The 17,509-nt window shown below is 45.2% G+C and overlaps 1 protein-coding gene across 7 annotated transcripts in view; it reads left to right on the top strand.

Moving 5' to 3' along the window:
* The window catches only part of LOC138774357 (uncharacterized), a 30,905-nt gene extending 29,613 nt beyond the window's left edge, over positions 1-1,292 (top strand). For all 7 annotated transcript variants that reach the window (XM_069955133.1, XM_069955132.1, XM_069955136.1 and 4 more), the window contains one exon: positions 653-1,292. In XM_069955133.1, the coding sequence (XP_069811234.1) occupies positions 653-1,201 (549 nt within the window). In that variant the 3' untranslated portion in view covers positions 1,202-1,292. The remainder of the gene's footprint in view (positions 1-652) is intronic.
* The last annotated feature ends 16,217 nt before the right edge of the window (positions 1,293-17,509 follow it).

Raw genomic sequence — 17,509 nt, forward strand, 5'->3', positions numbered from 1 at the left:
CATTAGAGAATCTGTGTAACCTGCAAATGGTTGTGTTCAGGCTGACCTATAGAATAATATCATGTCGCTGTTACCATATAGTGCATTACGTAGACACAGGAACCCCCCAAACGTTACCATATTGCATTCTTTTTTACGATTTCACCTATTTATATCTTCATAAATAATATATTTGGGATTCCATCATACATAATATATTTGGGGTTCCATCATACATAATATATTTGGGATTCCATCATAAATAATATATTTGGGATTCCATCATACATGTTATGGTAAAATGAATGACGCCATTACACAGTACAACTATTCCTGTAAAAAACAAGCACTTACATGGCCCTGTAGATAGAAAACTGAGAGTGCTGGAGCTCTTAGAAGGGGAGGAGGGAAAAACGAAAACACTAAGATCAAAATTTGCGCGGTCCACTGGGTCATTTTGGGCCTGGTCCTCAAAGGGTTAATTATTATTATTATTATTATTAATATTATTGGCCAATGTGACTGAACGGTTATTCTGATGGCATTTTAGTTTAAGTAAATTAGATCCTTTAAATTAATTATGCTGAATGTGTCCTTTGTACAGAGAGCTTCTCTACCTGGCACCAGCACGACAGCGGCCATTTCTAACCGTTTTGTTTCTCTGATTTTATAGGTTTGTATTCGTAGTCCACCTCAAGAAGTCATTGAAAGGCCGCATCATCAGCAGAAGCCGCCGCCGCAGCAACCACCCGCTCCAACGCCGAGCCAGAAAAAACGAAAGCCGGTAAACGACGATCTGAGTCGACAACTACTTTCCGAAGCCGCCGCTGTTTTAAACCAAAAAGAAGATGAATTTGATGCATTTGGTGTCACAGTAGCCGCAAAGCTGCGTAAAATGGATGACAAGCAAAGACTGTTATCCGAAGTTCTCATAACTGATATATTGTTCAAAGGAATGATGAAAAAACTGACAGAAGAATCCAGCATTTCCCTCTTCCAGATGCCGCACTACGCTTGTCCGCCTCCCAGCTGCTCTAACTCTGTGGACTATAACATTCAGCATGCACAGGCAATGACTTCCCCGCGGCAAGATTACGTTTCCATCAATCACGAATATAGCTGTAGTCCCACACGGATGAGGGCAAACCCGTCTTTTTGTATGTCTCCGCTGCCCAACTCACACGGTATAGAACCTTCCCAGTACAAAGAAGAACATTTATAACCACTGCCCATTTGTATTAGTATAACATTCAACACTTTTTAGTGTTTTTATTGGGACACTACAATTAAAGCTGTTCCTTATTAGGATATAACTTAAGTTGTTTTTATTACAGAATTTGAGATTTTCTGTTTTTATATAAAATTTTATAATTATTACAGCTTTATATATAGTTTCTTTAAGAAAAGAAAAAAAATTGTTTTTTTTTGTTTTTTTTATAGGTGTTTTGCATCAAAGCTGTTACCTTCATTTTTATTTATGTATTTTCAGCAAAGTCGACCTGGTTGAAATCTGGATAGTAAAAAGCAGTTATATCCTTTTTACCTTCTCTTACCTCAATGCTGACGCTGCGCCGTAAAGTTGGCCACACACACACACAAAATCCACCTGAAATGGCCGATTCTCACCACAGCCATTGGTTTGAAGAACGGACCATAAGGCAATTTTTTACATCTAAAACAGCACATGCCACCATACAAACTCTCTGCTCCTATAGACTAAAATGGAAGCAGGGGAAATTCAGTGCAAAGAAGTAACATGTCACTTCTTGTCAGCTCATTTACTCCTGAATAGTGTTGAGCACTCTGCATTTGATTCCCGGAGTCTGGAGAAGCTGAATGCTCCAGATGCCGGGAATCAAATGCGTTTAGGTTCGGCAACTTACCTGAAGTCCACTATGGGGAGTCAAAGGGAGCGGTCTGTAGCTCAGAGCGGCACAGTGGCTTTTTCTTCTCCATGTTCAGAGCTAGAACATGGCTGTACCAGAAGGGCTTGTCTCTTGTGGGATGAGTTAGGTTATGGTTTGTTTTTGTTTTTTTAGGTTACCATTTTGTCAACGATTCAAAGTACTGAAAAGATTTACAAAAAAAAATGAGTGAAAAGGAATTTAAAAAAACTTAATCTTGCCATTGATTCCCCCCCCCAGAGTTTGTCATTTTGTTTACTATATGTTTTTTTTTTGTTTTGATTTTGTCCCATATAACTACTTAACCCCTTCAGGACCAGAGCCCATTTCAATAAAATGCCAAATTTTCATGAAATCTTTATGCTTTTTTTTTTTTTTCTGCACATATGGCACAGAAGTTGGGGCACAGGTCCATTGCTGGAGGAATATGCCTATTGTGACACAGGAGGACACCTGTTGGGTGCATTGTGTTACCTTTCAGGTATAATACATTATAATATTTTTTTATAGCACCAACAGATTCTACAGTGCAACTTAAAGTGTAACTATCATTTAAATGTCACTTTCAGAAATCAATAAGTATCAATAGTAAAAGCAATTATAAGAAACTCTAATAGATTTTATTAAGTAAGAGTTTCTTTCTGTACTCTGAAAGCTGTTTTCCTACCTCCCCCTCCATTGAACAGGCAGAATTTCTGTGTCCATTATGCTCTATGTAGAGGGGAGGGGATGAGTGAGAACAGAGAGGAGAAAAGGCAGCCCTGCACAGTACATTATGCTGCAATCTTATCTCGCCAAGCTCCCAAATAAGCACTGACATTTCAAACCTGTGAATCCAGTGTTTTATGGGACCAGACAGTCTCTAAACTGTACAGCTGCTTCTCTGCTGACTCATCCCTCTTAACCCCTCCCCCTCTGTATAGGTTATAATGGACTCAGCAAATCCGTCATCACTTTGCTCCTCTGCTCATTACCAGGCAAAGCTGTCTACATTCCAGATAAGAAATTTGGGAAAGGGGGGGGGGCTGGGAAACAGTTTTGAGTACAGAACGAGGCTTTTTGCCTAATAAAACCTATTACACAGTTTCTTAAAATCGCTTGTACTATTGATTTCTGCAATAAAAAAAATTAAATGTCAGATACACTTTAAAGGAAATCTGTCAGCTGTGATTTATTTTCCAAACTGGTGACTCTGTTAGTGCAAGGAAACCCAAGCCCAAGATAGCTTTCCTATACCTGTCTGTGCTTCCAGAATCGTAGAGACTTTCCTGAGCTCCTGAATAGCTGCAAGCTGGAATGTCTCCTCTCTTCCCCTCCCTGTGTGATTGACCCCTGGAAGCCCACGGGGGCAGGGGTGGGAGGGAGGTGGTGTTACAGCTTGCTGCACTTCAGGAGGTCAGGAAAGATGCAAAACAAGAGTCCGTGGAGCCTCTGTTGCGAGTATCAAAACATGGGATAGCCAGATATCTCTAGCCTGTTGCCACAGGGTGCCTCCATGATGGGGAGAGCACCACACCACCCTGATAGGTAGCCCCTTAAGTCCCACTCGGTTGCGAGGATTGCAACATAAATAGGGAAACAACAGGGTGGCCCCTTTTGGTTGATTTGTCATTGCCCCAACTAGCCAGAATCCTGCTCCACACTGACGAGGGGCAAATACCCCGACACAGCTGTCTGTGGATGGTAGCCTGCCTTGGCAAGCCCTTGTCATGTCGCAATACTTGCACCTTGAGTTAGACATTGACAAAAAGGGGCCACCCTGTTGTTTCCCTCTTTATGTTCCAATCCTCGCAACCGAGTGGGACTTATCAGGGTGGTGTGGTGCTCTCCCCATCATGGAGGCACCCCGTGGCAACAGGCTAGAGATATCTGGCTATCCCATGTTTTAAGACTCGCAACCGAGGCTCCACGGACTCTTGTTTTGCATATTTAAATTTTTGGAGCCATCAGTGGAGACTCTTGATTGAGGACTTCATTGGAATTTTTCACTGATCTCCTTGAGTTCAGTTATCCCTGTGTTTAGCTCAGGAAAGACTCATTGTACCAATGATCAAAAGCATTTCTCTGTAGTGTGGATGGATATATGAAAGGTACCATGTGTCTTGTGGTCCTAACAGCATTTAACTGTGTCTGCAGTTTGGAAACTGAATTGCAGCTGACAGATTCCCTTTAAAGGGGTATTCCCATTTTGGGTAGTTATTCCCTATCCACACTATGCACCGTTTAGGGCATCAGATTACATAGGTACCCACCATTGGAGTCCCCTGTGATCTCGAGAATGAGCTGTGGGTCGTGCCGCAGCTTGAAAGTTGCATCAGACTCTCTATGGTGGCTCCATTGTGAATGAGCTCCAGCCCACAGCTCTATTCATCTGGGATGTCGGGGGTGCTCGAGGAAGTCGGTCTCTTAGTTATGCCCTATCCTGTGGCTAGAGGAATTATTACCCTAGATGGGAATACCCCTTTATAATGATGAAACCAGTGACTTGTTCTTTTGGATTATTTGTGGCTGCGGTTTATTGGACCTCTCTTTCGGACCTCCCTCAGTGTTTTTCTGTTCCCATTAGGACCAGAGCGCGGAGGTTCTTACCTCTTTGATCTGGGGGCTGTCATCCGGTTCAGTGTCTTGTAAGTCAGGTGGGGGGGGGGCAGTCCCCTTTTGGCTCCTTCCTCTTCTTGCCGCATTGGATTGTGTGTGGATCAGTCCCTGTGCCTCTCCGGTCCCTTTAGTCTCCTGCTGTGCTCCCATGGGGCTTAAGCAGAGAGGACTCCTAGCTACCCTAGGTGCCGCCAGGCCGCAGACACACAGTATGTTTAACCCCTGGCCTCATCCTGGTTCCAGGTGCTGGCGGCGTGCGTGGTATCTAACGTCACTGTTGCACCACCACATTGCATTCTGGGGCCTGTTAGCTCCTCCTCCATTTTGGGTGCCGATGCTTGGTGTACACTGCAGGCTAGGGAAAGCGCGAGTGGGACACTGCCACAGGAACACAGCAAATTTGGCGCCAATTTAAATGTCTGATCGGAGTTCTCATTGTGTAAAAGTAAGGGCATTCTTGCTATTTATTGTGCACATACAACTGGCACTATGGAAGGTAACTCGGCTACCTGCCCTGAATCCGCAGAGCAAGCTACTGCCGCCAGCCCAGTGAGTAACTGGCCCATTGGGTGTTCTCTTACTTTTATTTTGCCTCAGGTTGTTATTATTACTACTTATGGGGTTCCCTTCTCTCTCCAGGGAGACAAGGAGGCTCAGAGGAAGGCTAAACCTAAGCGAAAGTGCTGTGCTATGCAGATAAACTTGCTGAAGGATGTAGCAAGCACTTATGCAAGTCCTGTACAGCTAAAGAGGTTCAGCAAGAAACCCATCCCTGAGCGAGCATCTTAAATCTGTTATCGGCTTCTGTGTCTCCAGCCCTATCTAAAGAGCGGTCCTGAGCCCCCACCTAAAAGAATCACACAAGTGATTTCTCACTGATTCAGAGGAGAATATTTTATCATCGGGGTAAAATTCTGATCATGAAGGAACGTAAGAACCATTACTGAGGATATTGATACACTCCTCTCTGCTGTACGAAGTACTATGGGCATTCAAGATGTTGAGGAACCATCTAGTATTCAGGATGTGATGTTTGAAACCTAAGAAGAAATGTGCATTCCCAGCTCATGATAGCATTAAAAGTCTTCTCCTGGATGAGTGTCGAGATCCAGAAACAATACTGTTAAATAGTAAAGAGTTCAGGGCTAGGTTTCCCTTTGATGATTAAGAAACGAAACTCTGGCCTGAAGCTCCTAAAATAGGCGTACAAGTGGCCAAAGTAGTAAAAAAAAAAGATGTCCTTGTCAATTAAAAGATCCAATGGATTGTAAGATCGAAGGATTGCTGAGAAAGGTGTGCGATTCTACTGCTGCTTCAATTAACCTTAACATTGCCACCACCATTGTAGCTAGGTCTCTATTTGGCTACAACAACATGAAAGCCACCTTGAGGATAAAAAGAGATGATCTCCTAGCCTTCATTCTTATGTTAATACTAGCTACTGTCTTTCTGGTTGATGTATCTGCAGAGTCGGCTGCAGATCTCCAATTCAGTCAGGAGAGCCCTGTGGTTGTAAGCTGGCAGATACTGTGTCTAAGAATAAACTGCTCTATTCCTTTTAGAGGTAATCTTGTCTTCGGTCCTGTCTTAGATACCATCCTGGAACAAGCTGCCAATAGCAAAAAGGGATTTCCAGAGGAAAAGAGTAATAAAAAAAAAAACTTTTCGTCCCTTCAAGCAGAGAGTCAGAAATTATAAAGGTAAAACGGGTAGATGGAGCTACCCCAAAAAGGGAGAGGCTTTTTGCTCAATCCCAATTCCTCAGGCAGAAAGCAGTGTCACCATTCAGGAGGGAGGAAGGCTGTCCCATTTCCATCCCCCTGGGACAGCTATTACAGATTTTAAACATCTTGCTAAGGGGTCTCAAAATTGAATTCTCTGATACCCCTCCCTCAAAGTTCTGTATTATAGATCTCGAGTCAGATATGCTAAATACTTGTCTCTGGTTTATTCATTGTAGACCTTCAACTTCAGGAGCTATTGCTCGAGTTCCCCAAGAAGAAGAGGGTTTAAGTCACTACTTTACCCTATTCCTAGTCCAAAAGCCAAACAGGTCTGTACAATTATCAACTTAAAAATCCTTAAATTGGGTAGCTATGTACAAAAAGTTCAAGATTGAAACATTAAAGACTGCTATCCCCCTAATACCGAAAGATGCGTGGCTAGCGACAATAGATTTAAAAGAGGCCTATTTTTTACTATTCCAGTTTTCCATCCACATCAAAAATTCTTTAAGGTCTGCACCTTAAAGCCACACTCAGCATTTTCAATTCAAGGCACTGCCGTTTGGGATATCATCCGCTCCACACATCTTTACGAAAGTCCTGGTGGAAGTGGTTGCAGACTTAAGACAGAAGGGAGTAACTACGTATGGACAACCTGCTGATAGTGTCCTGATCCAGGGAACTGCTGGATCTGCACCTTAACCTAGCAATATGTTTTCTTCAGAATTTAGGTTGGATCATCAACTACCAGAAGTCAGACTTGTCCCCAGATCAAAGATAAAGATTTCTCAGATGTTTCAGGACACAGAGCTACGGATAATTTTCCTGCCACAGAAGACAATATCTGCCCTCCTGAAGAAGTTCAAAAATTTCTGAAGAGATTAACTTCCATACGTGAGGCCATGTTGGCCCAAAGTCATTCCCGAATTCTGCAGGCCGTAATTATAAAGGTATGGCACCATTCTCCTCTATCCCTAGACAACAAGGTGTGTCTTTCCTGGCAGGTAAAGAAGCCCTTAAGATGGTGGATGAAAGACTGCAACCTGAACAGAGGCACTCCTTGGCACCCTTCACAAATGGTCACCCTTACGACAGATGCCAGTCTATGCGGGTGGGGTGCCCACCTAAACATCTAACACCTGCTAGGTCAGTGGCCAGACAGGATTCAACGCTTCTCCTTTTCAAAGCCTTAAGAGCAGCATGCGTTTTCCTTCATCGCAAGCCTGTAAAAATATACTCACATAACTTGATGGCGGCTGCCTTTATTCACCAGGGAGAAACAAGACACAACCTCCTTCAGTTCCTGACAGCAAGTATGTTCACATGGGCAGACAAGAATCTGCAGTCCCTCTCAGCAGTTTATTGTTGCAGACTACCTGAGCCGACAACCCGTCCATCCAACAGAATGGAGTCTGGATCAGGAAGTATTCCAACATTTTGTGGAGAGATGGGGACCTTTTCGTCAACAGAAAAAAACAAGAAGGTACCTTGCGTTTACTTGTTGGGTCCAAGATACCAGATGCGCTGGATGCCCTACAACAACCCTGGCATCACAATATATCATATGCATTTCCTCCTCTTCCTCTGATACCGAATGCCCTCGAAAAGATCCAGACAGGGTCCACTCAGGTTATATTCATAGCTCCAGTGTGGTCCTATAAGAGGTTTGTACTTCTTTCCAAAGGATCTGTCCCTGGAGGGACCAGTCCTGCTACCTCAGATGGGGAACCTGCTTTTCTTGGGACCTCTGAACCATCTGGGTCTTCAACAGCTCCACTTTGCGGCCCAGCTTCTGAAAAGTCCTACTTACTCCACATAGGCCTCTCGCCACGAGTAATCAACACTTTACTGAAAAGTAAAAAGGATGTCACTACCTCCATTTACCTTTAAAGGGGTAGTGCGGCGGTAAAGAATTATTCACAGACTCACACACATTACAAAGTTATACAACTTTGTAATGTATGTTATGTCTGTGAATGGCCCCCTTCCCCGTGTCCCACCACCCCCACCCGTGTACCCGGAAGTGTGGTGCGCTATACTCACCTGTCACGTGCCGACACCCCTCTCCGATCTTCAGCGAGTGACGTCTTCGGGCGGACGGCGAACAGCTCCGACTGTCCCGAATGCCGGCCGCCCTCTGCAGCGTCATCCGATGCTCAGCCGCGATTGGCTGAGCATAATTGTGATCAGCCAATCGCGGCTGAGCACAGTTGTGACGCGGCGGAGGGGGGACGGGCGGCAGCGACTCGGCCGTCCGTCCGAAGATGACGTTTGGCACAAGATGGCGGATGGCCCTCCCTCGACACGGATCAGGTAATGTATAACGCACCAACACTTCCGGGTACACGGGTGGGGGTGGTGGGACACGGGGAACGGGGCGATTCACAGACATAACATACATTACAGAGTTGTATAACTTTGTAATGTGTGTTATTCTGTGAATAATTTCTGAGCGCCGCACTACCCCTTTAAATACTGGAAAGTGTTCTTCAGTTGGTGCAAGAATACTCCTCCAGACCCTGTGAACCCTAACATTCCTCATGTTTTGGACTCTTCTACAGGAAATATATTGGTGTTGGTAAGCTATGTTCTGTAGTCGATCAGTCCCAGCTCCCAAAAGCCAGTGAGGGGAGGGGGGAGCGACTGACTCCATGGACCAGCTGGGATATCCTTAACCGGTCAGCCTGTTCACACATAACTGCGTTAAAGTCGCCAGTAACTAAGAGCAGGCATTCATTATACTTATTACTGTAAAAAAAACATTTTTTCCAATACATCCGGCCTAAAATGGGGGGGGGGGTATATACACAAAGGCAAGAATACACTCCAGTCCCTCTACTCGACAGAGAAGAAAAATAAGTTATCTGAGCAAGAAGTACCCATTTTTTTTATCTTTTTATGGACAACCCCCTAGCATAGTTAGAATATGTTGTATGAAACTGGGCGCCCCACCATGACCTATGAACCTTGGCCACCATTTCTTTGACCAGGTGAGTTTCCAGCAATCCGACTATACAAGGTTGATAATTCTTGAGGATATTCATTATATATATTCAGTCTTTTACACTTCTCCCCTAACCCTCTGGTGTTCCATGTCAAAACTTTAAGCATTAACCTTTTTGAGGGGAATTTGAGAAAAAAATCCTTTCCCCTTTCCTTTGGAACTGATCAACTTATTGCCCAAGAGCCAAACCCGGAGGCGCAAAATTTTTCCTGTTGGAATAAATCCAGTATCCAGTCCAGAATAGACATGGCTTTAGTTAACACTGGTATGGCAAAATGGGTTAGGGATATAAAGTACCTACCTCATTGCTTATCTGATCACGGCCCATTGTTGGTTGACCTGGATACACAGTGATGTAGGACAAGACGCACACATAAATTAAATGCACATTGGTTAAACCCAATAGAAGACTCGCCCACGTTAGACAATGAATTGGATGAAATTTGGAGGTTAAATTAGATAGATTGTGAGCCCTCGCGGGCAGGGTCCTCTTCCCCCATGTACCAGTCTGTCTTTTGCCTTCATGTAATGTTTTCTGATCTTGTATTGTTCCTGCCTGTTGCCTATCTATTGTATAGCGCTCTGGAACTAAGGGCGCTTTATGAATAAATAATAATAATAATAGAGCACCATTATAAATACTTTGGGATGCCGTTAAAGCAGTTATTAGGGGAAAACAGGGCCGGCGTCAGCACCCGGCATACTCGGGCAAGTGCCGGGGCCCACGGCCGCTCAAGGGGCCCCCGACACTTTGCCGAGCAGTGAGCCAGACGCCCGCCGCATCACCGACCCCCCCAGACACCCGGGGGGATGGGTGCTGCCGACCCCAAGTCCGGGGGAGGGCTGGAGGGGCTGGGGAAGGACCTGCCGTGTTTGCTGCACTGGGAAAGGACCTGTGGTGACGTCATAAGGGGGCGCGGCTGAGAACGGGAAAGGATGCAGGTGGATGATGGACCTGTAATCATTGTCATGTGACATGAGGGGGCAGGGCTCACTTATACCTCCCTTCTGTATGCTGTGAGTTTTAGTCCTCCTCTTATATCTCCTCCTGTGATGTCCTCTGATCTCCCATAATAACAGGCTGGATATGTTGGGAGTTGTAGTCCTCCTCTTATATCTCCTCTGATCTCCCATAATAACAGGCTGTCCATGCTGGGAGTTGTAGTCCTCCTCTTATATCTCCTCCTGTGATGTCCTCTGAACTCCGATAATAACAGGCTGTCCATGCTGGGAGTTGTAGTACTCCTTAAATCTCCTCCTGTGATGTCCTCTGATCTCCCATAATAACAGGCTGGACATGCTGGGAGTTGTAGTCCTCTTATACCTCCTCCTGTAATGTCCTCTGATCTCCCATAATAACAGGCTGGCCATGCTGGGAGTTGTAGTCCTCCTCTTATACCTCCTCCTGTAATGTCCTCTGATCTTCCATAATAACAGGCTGGGCACGCTGGGAGTTGTAGTTCCCCCCGGTATACCTCATGTAATGCCTCCTGATTGTAACTCCATTCTGGCCTCCTCTATGGTGAAGAAGCTAGAATACAGACTCCAGTGGGACGACCTCCTTCTAGCACCTCCATTCTAGTCTCAACCCTGCGTGGATGCGATCTCACCAGCAGCCGCTGAGCGATGACGTCATCATGCCTGCTGGTGGATCCACAAGGCGCACACAAGGGAGAAGAGGACCCGTCCCCCAATTAGTGAGTATGATTTTATTTTTTTATTTTCTTGTGTTGAGGGAGAACAGGGGGAATTACTATGGGGACAGAGGGCATTATTACTATATGGAGGGCACAGCATGGGGACATTATAACTATATGGGGGGCACAGCATTGGGACATTATTACTATATGGAGGGCACAGCATTGGGACATTATTACTATATGGAGGGCACAGCATTGGGACATTATTACTATATGGAGGGCACAGCATTGGGACATTATTACTATATGGAGGGCACAGCATTGGGACATTATTACTATATGGGGGCACAGCATTGGGACATTATTACTATATGGAGGGCACAGCATTGGGACATTATTACTATATGGAGGGCACAGCATGGGGACATTATTACTATATGGGGGGCACAGCACGGGACCCACAAACCTCCTTACTTTACTGCACATGACACCAAACAGTGGAGTTACTACTGTATGGGAGCCTATGAGTGGGAAAAAGGGAAGAAAGTTGCTGGAAATGTGCAGAGTCTAAGATGTTTGTCTGACAGGTCCTGAAGAGATGAATTGTAGTTTGAAGAAATCATCATGGTGGTCTGGGCCAGATGGAGAGGAAACGGAGAGCGATCGCCTCAGATCAAAGAAGACGTCACCTGTGAGTTACTGAATTACGTTTTTTTCGGTATTTTGTCAAACTTTATTTGTTAGGTGTGCCCCGAGGTGTGCTAGGTGTGCCCCGAGGTGTGCTAGGTGTGCCCCGAGGTGTGCTAGGTGTGCCCCGAGGTGTGCTAGGTGTGTCCCGAGCTGTGGTAGGTGTGTCCCGAGGTGTGCTAGGTGTGTCCCGAGGTGTGCTATACACAGGGGCTCGCTGAGGCTTTCTCCCCCAAGGGCCCACAAAAACCTGGAGCCGGCCCTGGGGGAAAATATTTCGGAATTATACAAGGGGAAAAAACACAGTATAGGTTGAAAGAAAAAGAGTTAAGTGAAAAAGGTTCAGTCACTAGATGAAAAGTTTATGGAGGATCCAACACCAGTTGCACAACAAAATTTAACAATAGATCAGGAAGAGCTGGATAAGTAATGGATAAAGCTCGTGCCCAACTGGGCTTTGCAGCTAGGAGAAATTATTTTTAGTCGGAAACTTCCAATAAAGGGCTCAATTAAATTAATTAAGTTAATTATGCTATTCGGTCAGCAAAGGGTTCTACAATTAACTCCGCTAGCGGCATCTTGGAGGAATTCAGGGAATACTTCTGGGAGACCTATAGGTCCAGTTGCAAAGAAAAGGATAGACATCTGGAGATGTTGCTTGAGTCAGCTTCACTGGCTAGGATTTCACAGGAACAAAGAGAGATGCTTGGGGCCCCCATTACTCTAGATGAGCTGGAAAAGGCCCTGGCTGGTACCCCTGGTGGATCATCCCCTGGACAGGACTGTTTACCTTTTGATATCTATAAAAGGAACACTCGGTACAGGTGAGAATGCTCCCCAGATCCATGGGTTAGGCAGAGATTATTCTGATTCGCGGGAGTGCTGGCTGACAGATTGAACAAAATAGTGGCCTTATAGGAGATGATCAAACAGGGTTTATACCTTGACGTATGATTAAATCCATTCTTAGAAGACTATGAGAATATACAGCTGCTGGGGGCAGGGGGCTCCCACTCCATCCTGTCATTGGATGCGTCTAACTCCTTTGACAGAGTGGAGTGGGAATTCCTGTGGTTGGTGATAGAAAATTTTAATTTAGGCAGTGAGTATATAGGTATGGTGAAGTTGTTATATAGGGACGCAAGGGCCGTTGTCATGGTGAATGGTTTACATTCGGCCTCATTTGGGTTAAGTCGTGGGACCAGGCAGGGGGGACTCTCCCCCTTACTCTTCCCCCTCAGTATAGAGCCCTTGGCGAGTTTGATTAGGTTAGATCCGGTTATAGCTGGTTTTGGGGCGAGGGGAACAAGGTGTCTCAACCTTAGGGCCCTATTCCACCGGACGATTATCGTTTGCATAATCGTTAACGATCTCAAACGACCGCTATTGCAAAAGACCTGAAAATGTTCACTCATTTCCATGGAACGATAATCAATACTTATAATCATAATTGCGATCGTTTCTTCTTCGCTATTTATTCGCTATTGCGTTCATATCTATTGCGAATGACCGAACGATGTCTTATTCAATGCAAACGATTTGCAAACGAGCAACGATAAAAATAGGTCCAGGTCTTATAAAGCGATCAACGATTTCTCGTTCGATCGTTAATCGTTAACTGCATTTCAACCGAACGATTATCGTTTAGATTCGAACGATTTAACGATAATCTAAACGATAATCGTCCGGTGGAATAGGGCCCTTAGTCCAATGATAAAGGAAATGGAGAAGAAGGTGAAGGTGTAGCTTAGACTTCCACTCTCTAGAGTAGATAGGCTGGTTTTGCTGAAGGCTGTAGGTCTCCCTAAGTTTCTTTATATTTTTGGGACAGCCCCTGTTTGGGTTGAAAAGAAGAATTTTAAGAGGATTAAAATTGTACTGAACTCGTTAATCTGGGAGCGTAAGTGTGTCTGGATAAAGCTAGAACTGCTGACTGCCCCTAGGAAGAAAGGCGGATTAGAACTTCCGTCAATGGAAGTATATCTTCTGGCCTCCCAGGCCTTTTGGCTCCTGGACCGGAAGGATAGCTTCTTTTTCTCTCAGTTGGAAAAGGATGTAAGAGACACTCAACTGGATATCTTTCAGAAGTTAGATGCTGGACTTCTTGAAGGTGGGTCGAGAGCTGAATGGCCCATGGTTTATGCCCTAGTTAAAACTTGGCGTGAAATAAAGAGGTTATTGAATTTGAAGGGCTTCTTTAGCTTCTCCCCCCTCTGGGACCATAGTCGGCTGGTGTAGGTCAAAAGGTTGGGGGTACTGTATAATTAGTTTGAAGGTGGTCTGAAATTAAGAACTGATGTGGTGGTTTTAGGAAAAATCTAAACATGGGACCAGGTTTAATTAGAGACCCAGTAGATTGATTATTTGAGACTGTCCAGCGCTATAAAACTGGACCTGGGAAGCTCAGAATATGGACTTCGACAATAGATAAATTGAGAGGGGTGGGAGCTAGGTGTAAAGGTGTGTTGATGTTGTATAAATGTTTCCTGTCGGGGAGATATGTGGAGTTCGGGAGCCAGAGGGCTTGGGAGGCGGAAATCGGAGATGTAGTGAACTGGGCAGTAGTGTATCGTAACATAAGAAAAGTTCCTTCTAGAAACCATCAGTTGATTCAGTTCAATATAGTCCGTAGGCTTTACTATACGCCAGCCTTTCTGTATAAAATTAAAAAAACGGGATGAAAATTTATGCCCCCGGGGTTTAAAAAAGAAAGGGGATATTGGACATATGTTATGGTTGTGCGAAAACCTGAATACATATTGGTCAGGGATGTTATAGGGGGTCAATTCTGTTGTAGGGCAAGTAATAGAGGAAGTCTTCCACCTGGTCATTTTGGGGGATACTTCTAGATTATCTATTAGAACTTCGGGGAAACAGAAGAGGACCCTGTTGAAAATGGTTTTTTTGTGCTAAGTTGGTAATTATGAGAAAGTGGATCTCCTCTCACTCACCCTGCCTGGTGGAGTGGGAACACTGTGTTAGGTGGTACGAGTGTGACAAGTGATATATCATATCCTAGCTGATGTATATCGTATCCTAGCTGATTATACTAGATTTATACTAGATCAGTGCTCAGCATCTGGCTCTCTTTTGCCTTTTTTGTCAATGGAACTGTTAATCGAAAGACTTTCATTCACCGCCTGTGAGTTCACAGATTTTAGCCTATACGTCTACTCACATTCTTTTCTGAGAATACGTTTGTCTATGTCTCCACCCCTTCCAGTCCGCGTTTTTGTTTAGTCACCAGAAATTTTAGAGCATTTTGTCGTCCCCCCCCCCCCCATGTTTCCCACACACAGCGGGTCATTGTTGTCTCTCCAATCCCTAATGTCTCCTAAATGGTCACCTATACGTCTTTTAAAGCGACTCTGTACCCACAAATTGGTGTGGCCTAGAGTGTCTATGCCCTAGGCTTACAACGCCTCTCCATCCCTTCTCCCCACCCTCTTCATCATTAAGAATGACCCCGTGCAGGATGTCTTCTATCCATCACCTGTCTGAACACTGCACAGGTGCCTTAACACATGTTCAGTGTTCACAGAGGTGATGAATAGCAGAAATCCTGCCTAGGGCATTCCTATGGGTAAAGAGGGCGGGGAGGAGGGATGGAGGGGCGGTGCAAGCCTAATGCGCACACACTCTAGGCCACTCTGGGGGGGTGGGGCAGATTGTGGGTACAGAGTTGCTTTAAGCTGTCTCTAAGTGTCTCCCATATAGTCCAGGGAGCATATTTAGATACACTACACCGACACTCTCACAATTGTAGAAGTCTGTGATGTCCTACGTTTTATCAGTAGAGGGGCTCCTAAAACTTTTTGTGCGGTCAATGAGAGGACATGCCCCACATCCTTTGCGATCTGTACATCTCTAGAGGCCTTCGATCCAACCAGGTGTCCGTTTTAAAGGTCACCGGATAATGACTATGGATCAACCTTCTGTAGGTGACAAATGGGTGTTCATTGACTGTTTATCCATTCGGAGGATGTTCCAGTACTTTTGGATGATCGCCATAACTTGACCTGACCATTTGTCGTAGGTCCTTATTACTCTTGTCACATTCTGTAGTTTGAGTCACTGGTTTAGGAACTAATAAATCATTCTGATTTGCCCGTACAGCATGATTAAAGGAGAAGTCCAGAGTTTTCTTTTTTTATTTTCAAATCCGGCAAGGAGGGTTAATGAAAAGGAACAACTACTTACCTCCCCCCATGCCTGCAAATTGCTGTGCCAGAAGGTCCAGGATCCCGCTAAAAGTAATTTTCGCCCGAGTTGTGATGATTGACAGCCCACTCAGCCAGTCAGTGAATTTAGTGGCGACCCGGTTGTGACGTTGGCTAAAGAGAAGATCCCTTAGGCCAGTGGGGGTCCTGGAGCAGTTATCCGGCACTGGACAGACATGGGGACAGGTGAGTAGAAGTGTTTATTATATTCCCCCCCCCCCTCTTCGCCTTTTCCAAAAATAGTTGCAGCCTCGGACTCCTCCTTTAAAGGCTTTTCTTAATATTATATTGGAATAACTTCTCTCCTCCACAACGCCTCAGCCCTGGAGTCCACCGCGACACCTCAGCCCTATAGTCCGCCGCGCCACCTCTAGAGCCGTCACTCAGAGCAGAGAGAAGATCATCCTTGTTTGGATAGAATCGCACTATATTTTAATTTTTTTCCCGTGATGACTCCTTTCTATTGTGACGTAAAACTGCTGATTTGCGCAGGTAAATTGCTCACGCAAAGTAAGAAATGACAAGTCCTATGAAATAAGAAGGATAGATCACATGGATTTACAATAAAATGTATATTATACAATGAAAAGATGACAATCACCTTAAATGTAATACGGACGGTTTCATTGTTCCTGGAAGTAATGCCGAGATTATAGAAAATTACAGATGCCGCTCCAGGATTGAATCATCAGTGTAATAAAGCAGAAAAGTTGTCTAGGACCTTTTTATTATTGAGTTTAGTTTTTGTGTGACTGAACAATTGGATTTCTTGTACGACGCGCTCTAGAGAGACCGATCTGAGGCTAGGTATGTTATATGCAACCCATGGAGGGGTGTTATACTCTATGCTGTATTATTTACTGCCAGTGGCTATCTCTATATGTAGGCTTATAAAGCATGCCCCCCCAAGCTATTATAGCATGACATCTCTGTATTAATGGGAGTCGCTGGGGGGGGAATAAAAATAGCAACCAATCGGAGCTCATGTGGCGCGTTTCCTTCTTACTGGGGACTCAGCAAAGCAGGAGATACGGAGAACCAGCACAGGGTTTATTAGGTCATCAGATGATAGAGCTATACAATCCATGGCGGTCAGGTCATTCCACAATCCTTGAGGTATCACACAGTCCACTTTCCAGTAAGCTCGGGGAAAAATCGGTCATTAGTATCCACGTCCACAGGAGGGGCTCCACCTACACACACGGGGTACCGGTAGCATCCCAGGCTCCACTCCTACATTACAGGGGCAGGTGGCCTAAACTGAACTACCCTCTTCTGAGATCAGGATGTCCTCGTCTCTCCCAGCCAGGTACTGCCTCAGCTTTATCTGCATCTCCCACTGGGAAAGACTCTGTTAGGTGGTTGTCTTTTGGGGTGTCTCCGTCAGGTGGGCGTCTTCTGGGGTGTCTCTGTCAGGTGGGCGTGTCCTGGGTTGTCTTCATTAGGTGGGCGTGTCCTGGAGTATCCCCCTTAGGTGAGTGTGTTCTGGAGTATCCCTGTTAGGTGGGTGTCTCCTGGAGTATCCCTGTTAGGTGGGTGTCTTCTGCAGTATCCCCCCTTAGGTGAGTGTGTTCTGGAGTATCCCTGTTAGGTGGGTGTCTCCTGGAGTATCCCCCCTTAGGTGAGTGTGTTCTGGAGTATCCCTGTTAGGTGGGTGTCTCCTGGAGTATCCCTGTTAGGTGGGTGTCTCCTGCAGTATCCCCCTTAGGTGAGTGTGTTCTGGGGTGTCTCCTGCAGTATCCCCCTTAGGTGA

Source organism: Dendropsophus ebraccatus, chromosome 15 (assembly GCF_027789765.1).
Source record: "Dendropsophus ebraccatus isolate aDenEbr1 chromosome 15, aDenEbr1.pat, whole genome shotgun sequence".
Classification (NCBI taxonomy): domain Eukaryota; kingdom Metazoa; phylum Chordata; class Amphibia; order Anura; family Hylidae; genus Dendropsophus; species Dendropsophus ebraccatus.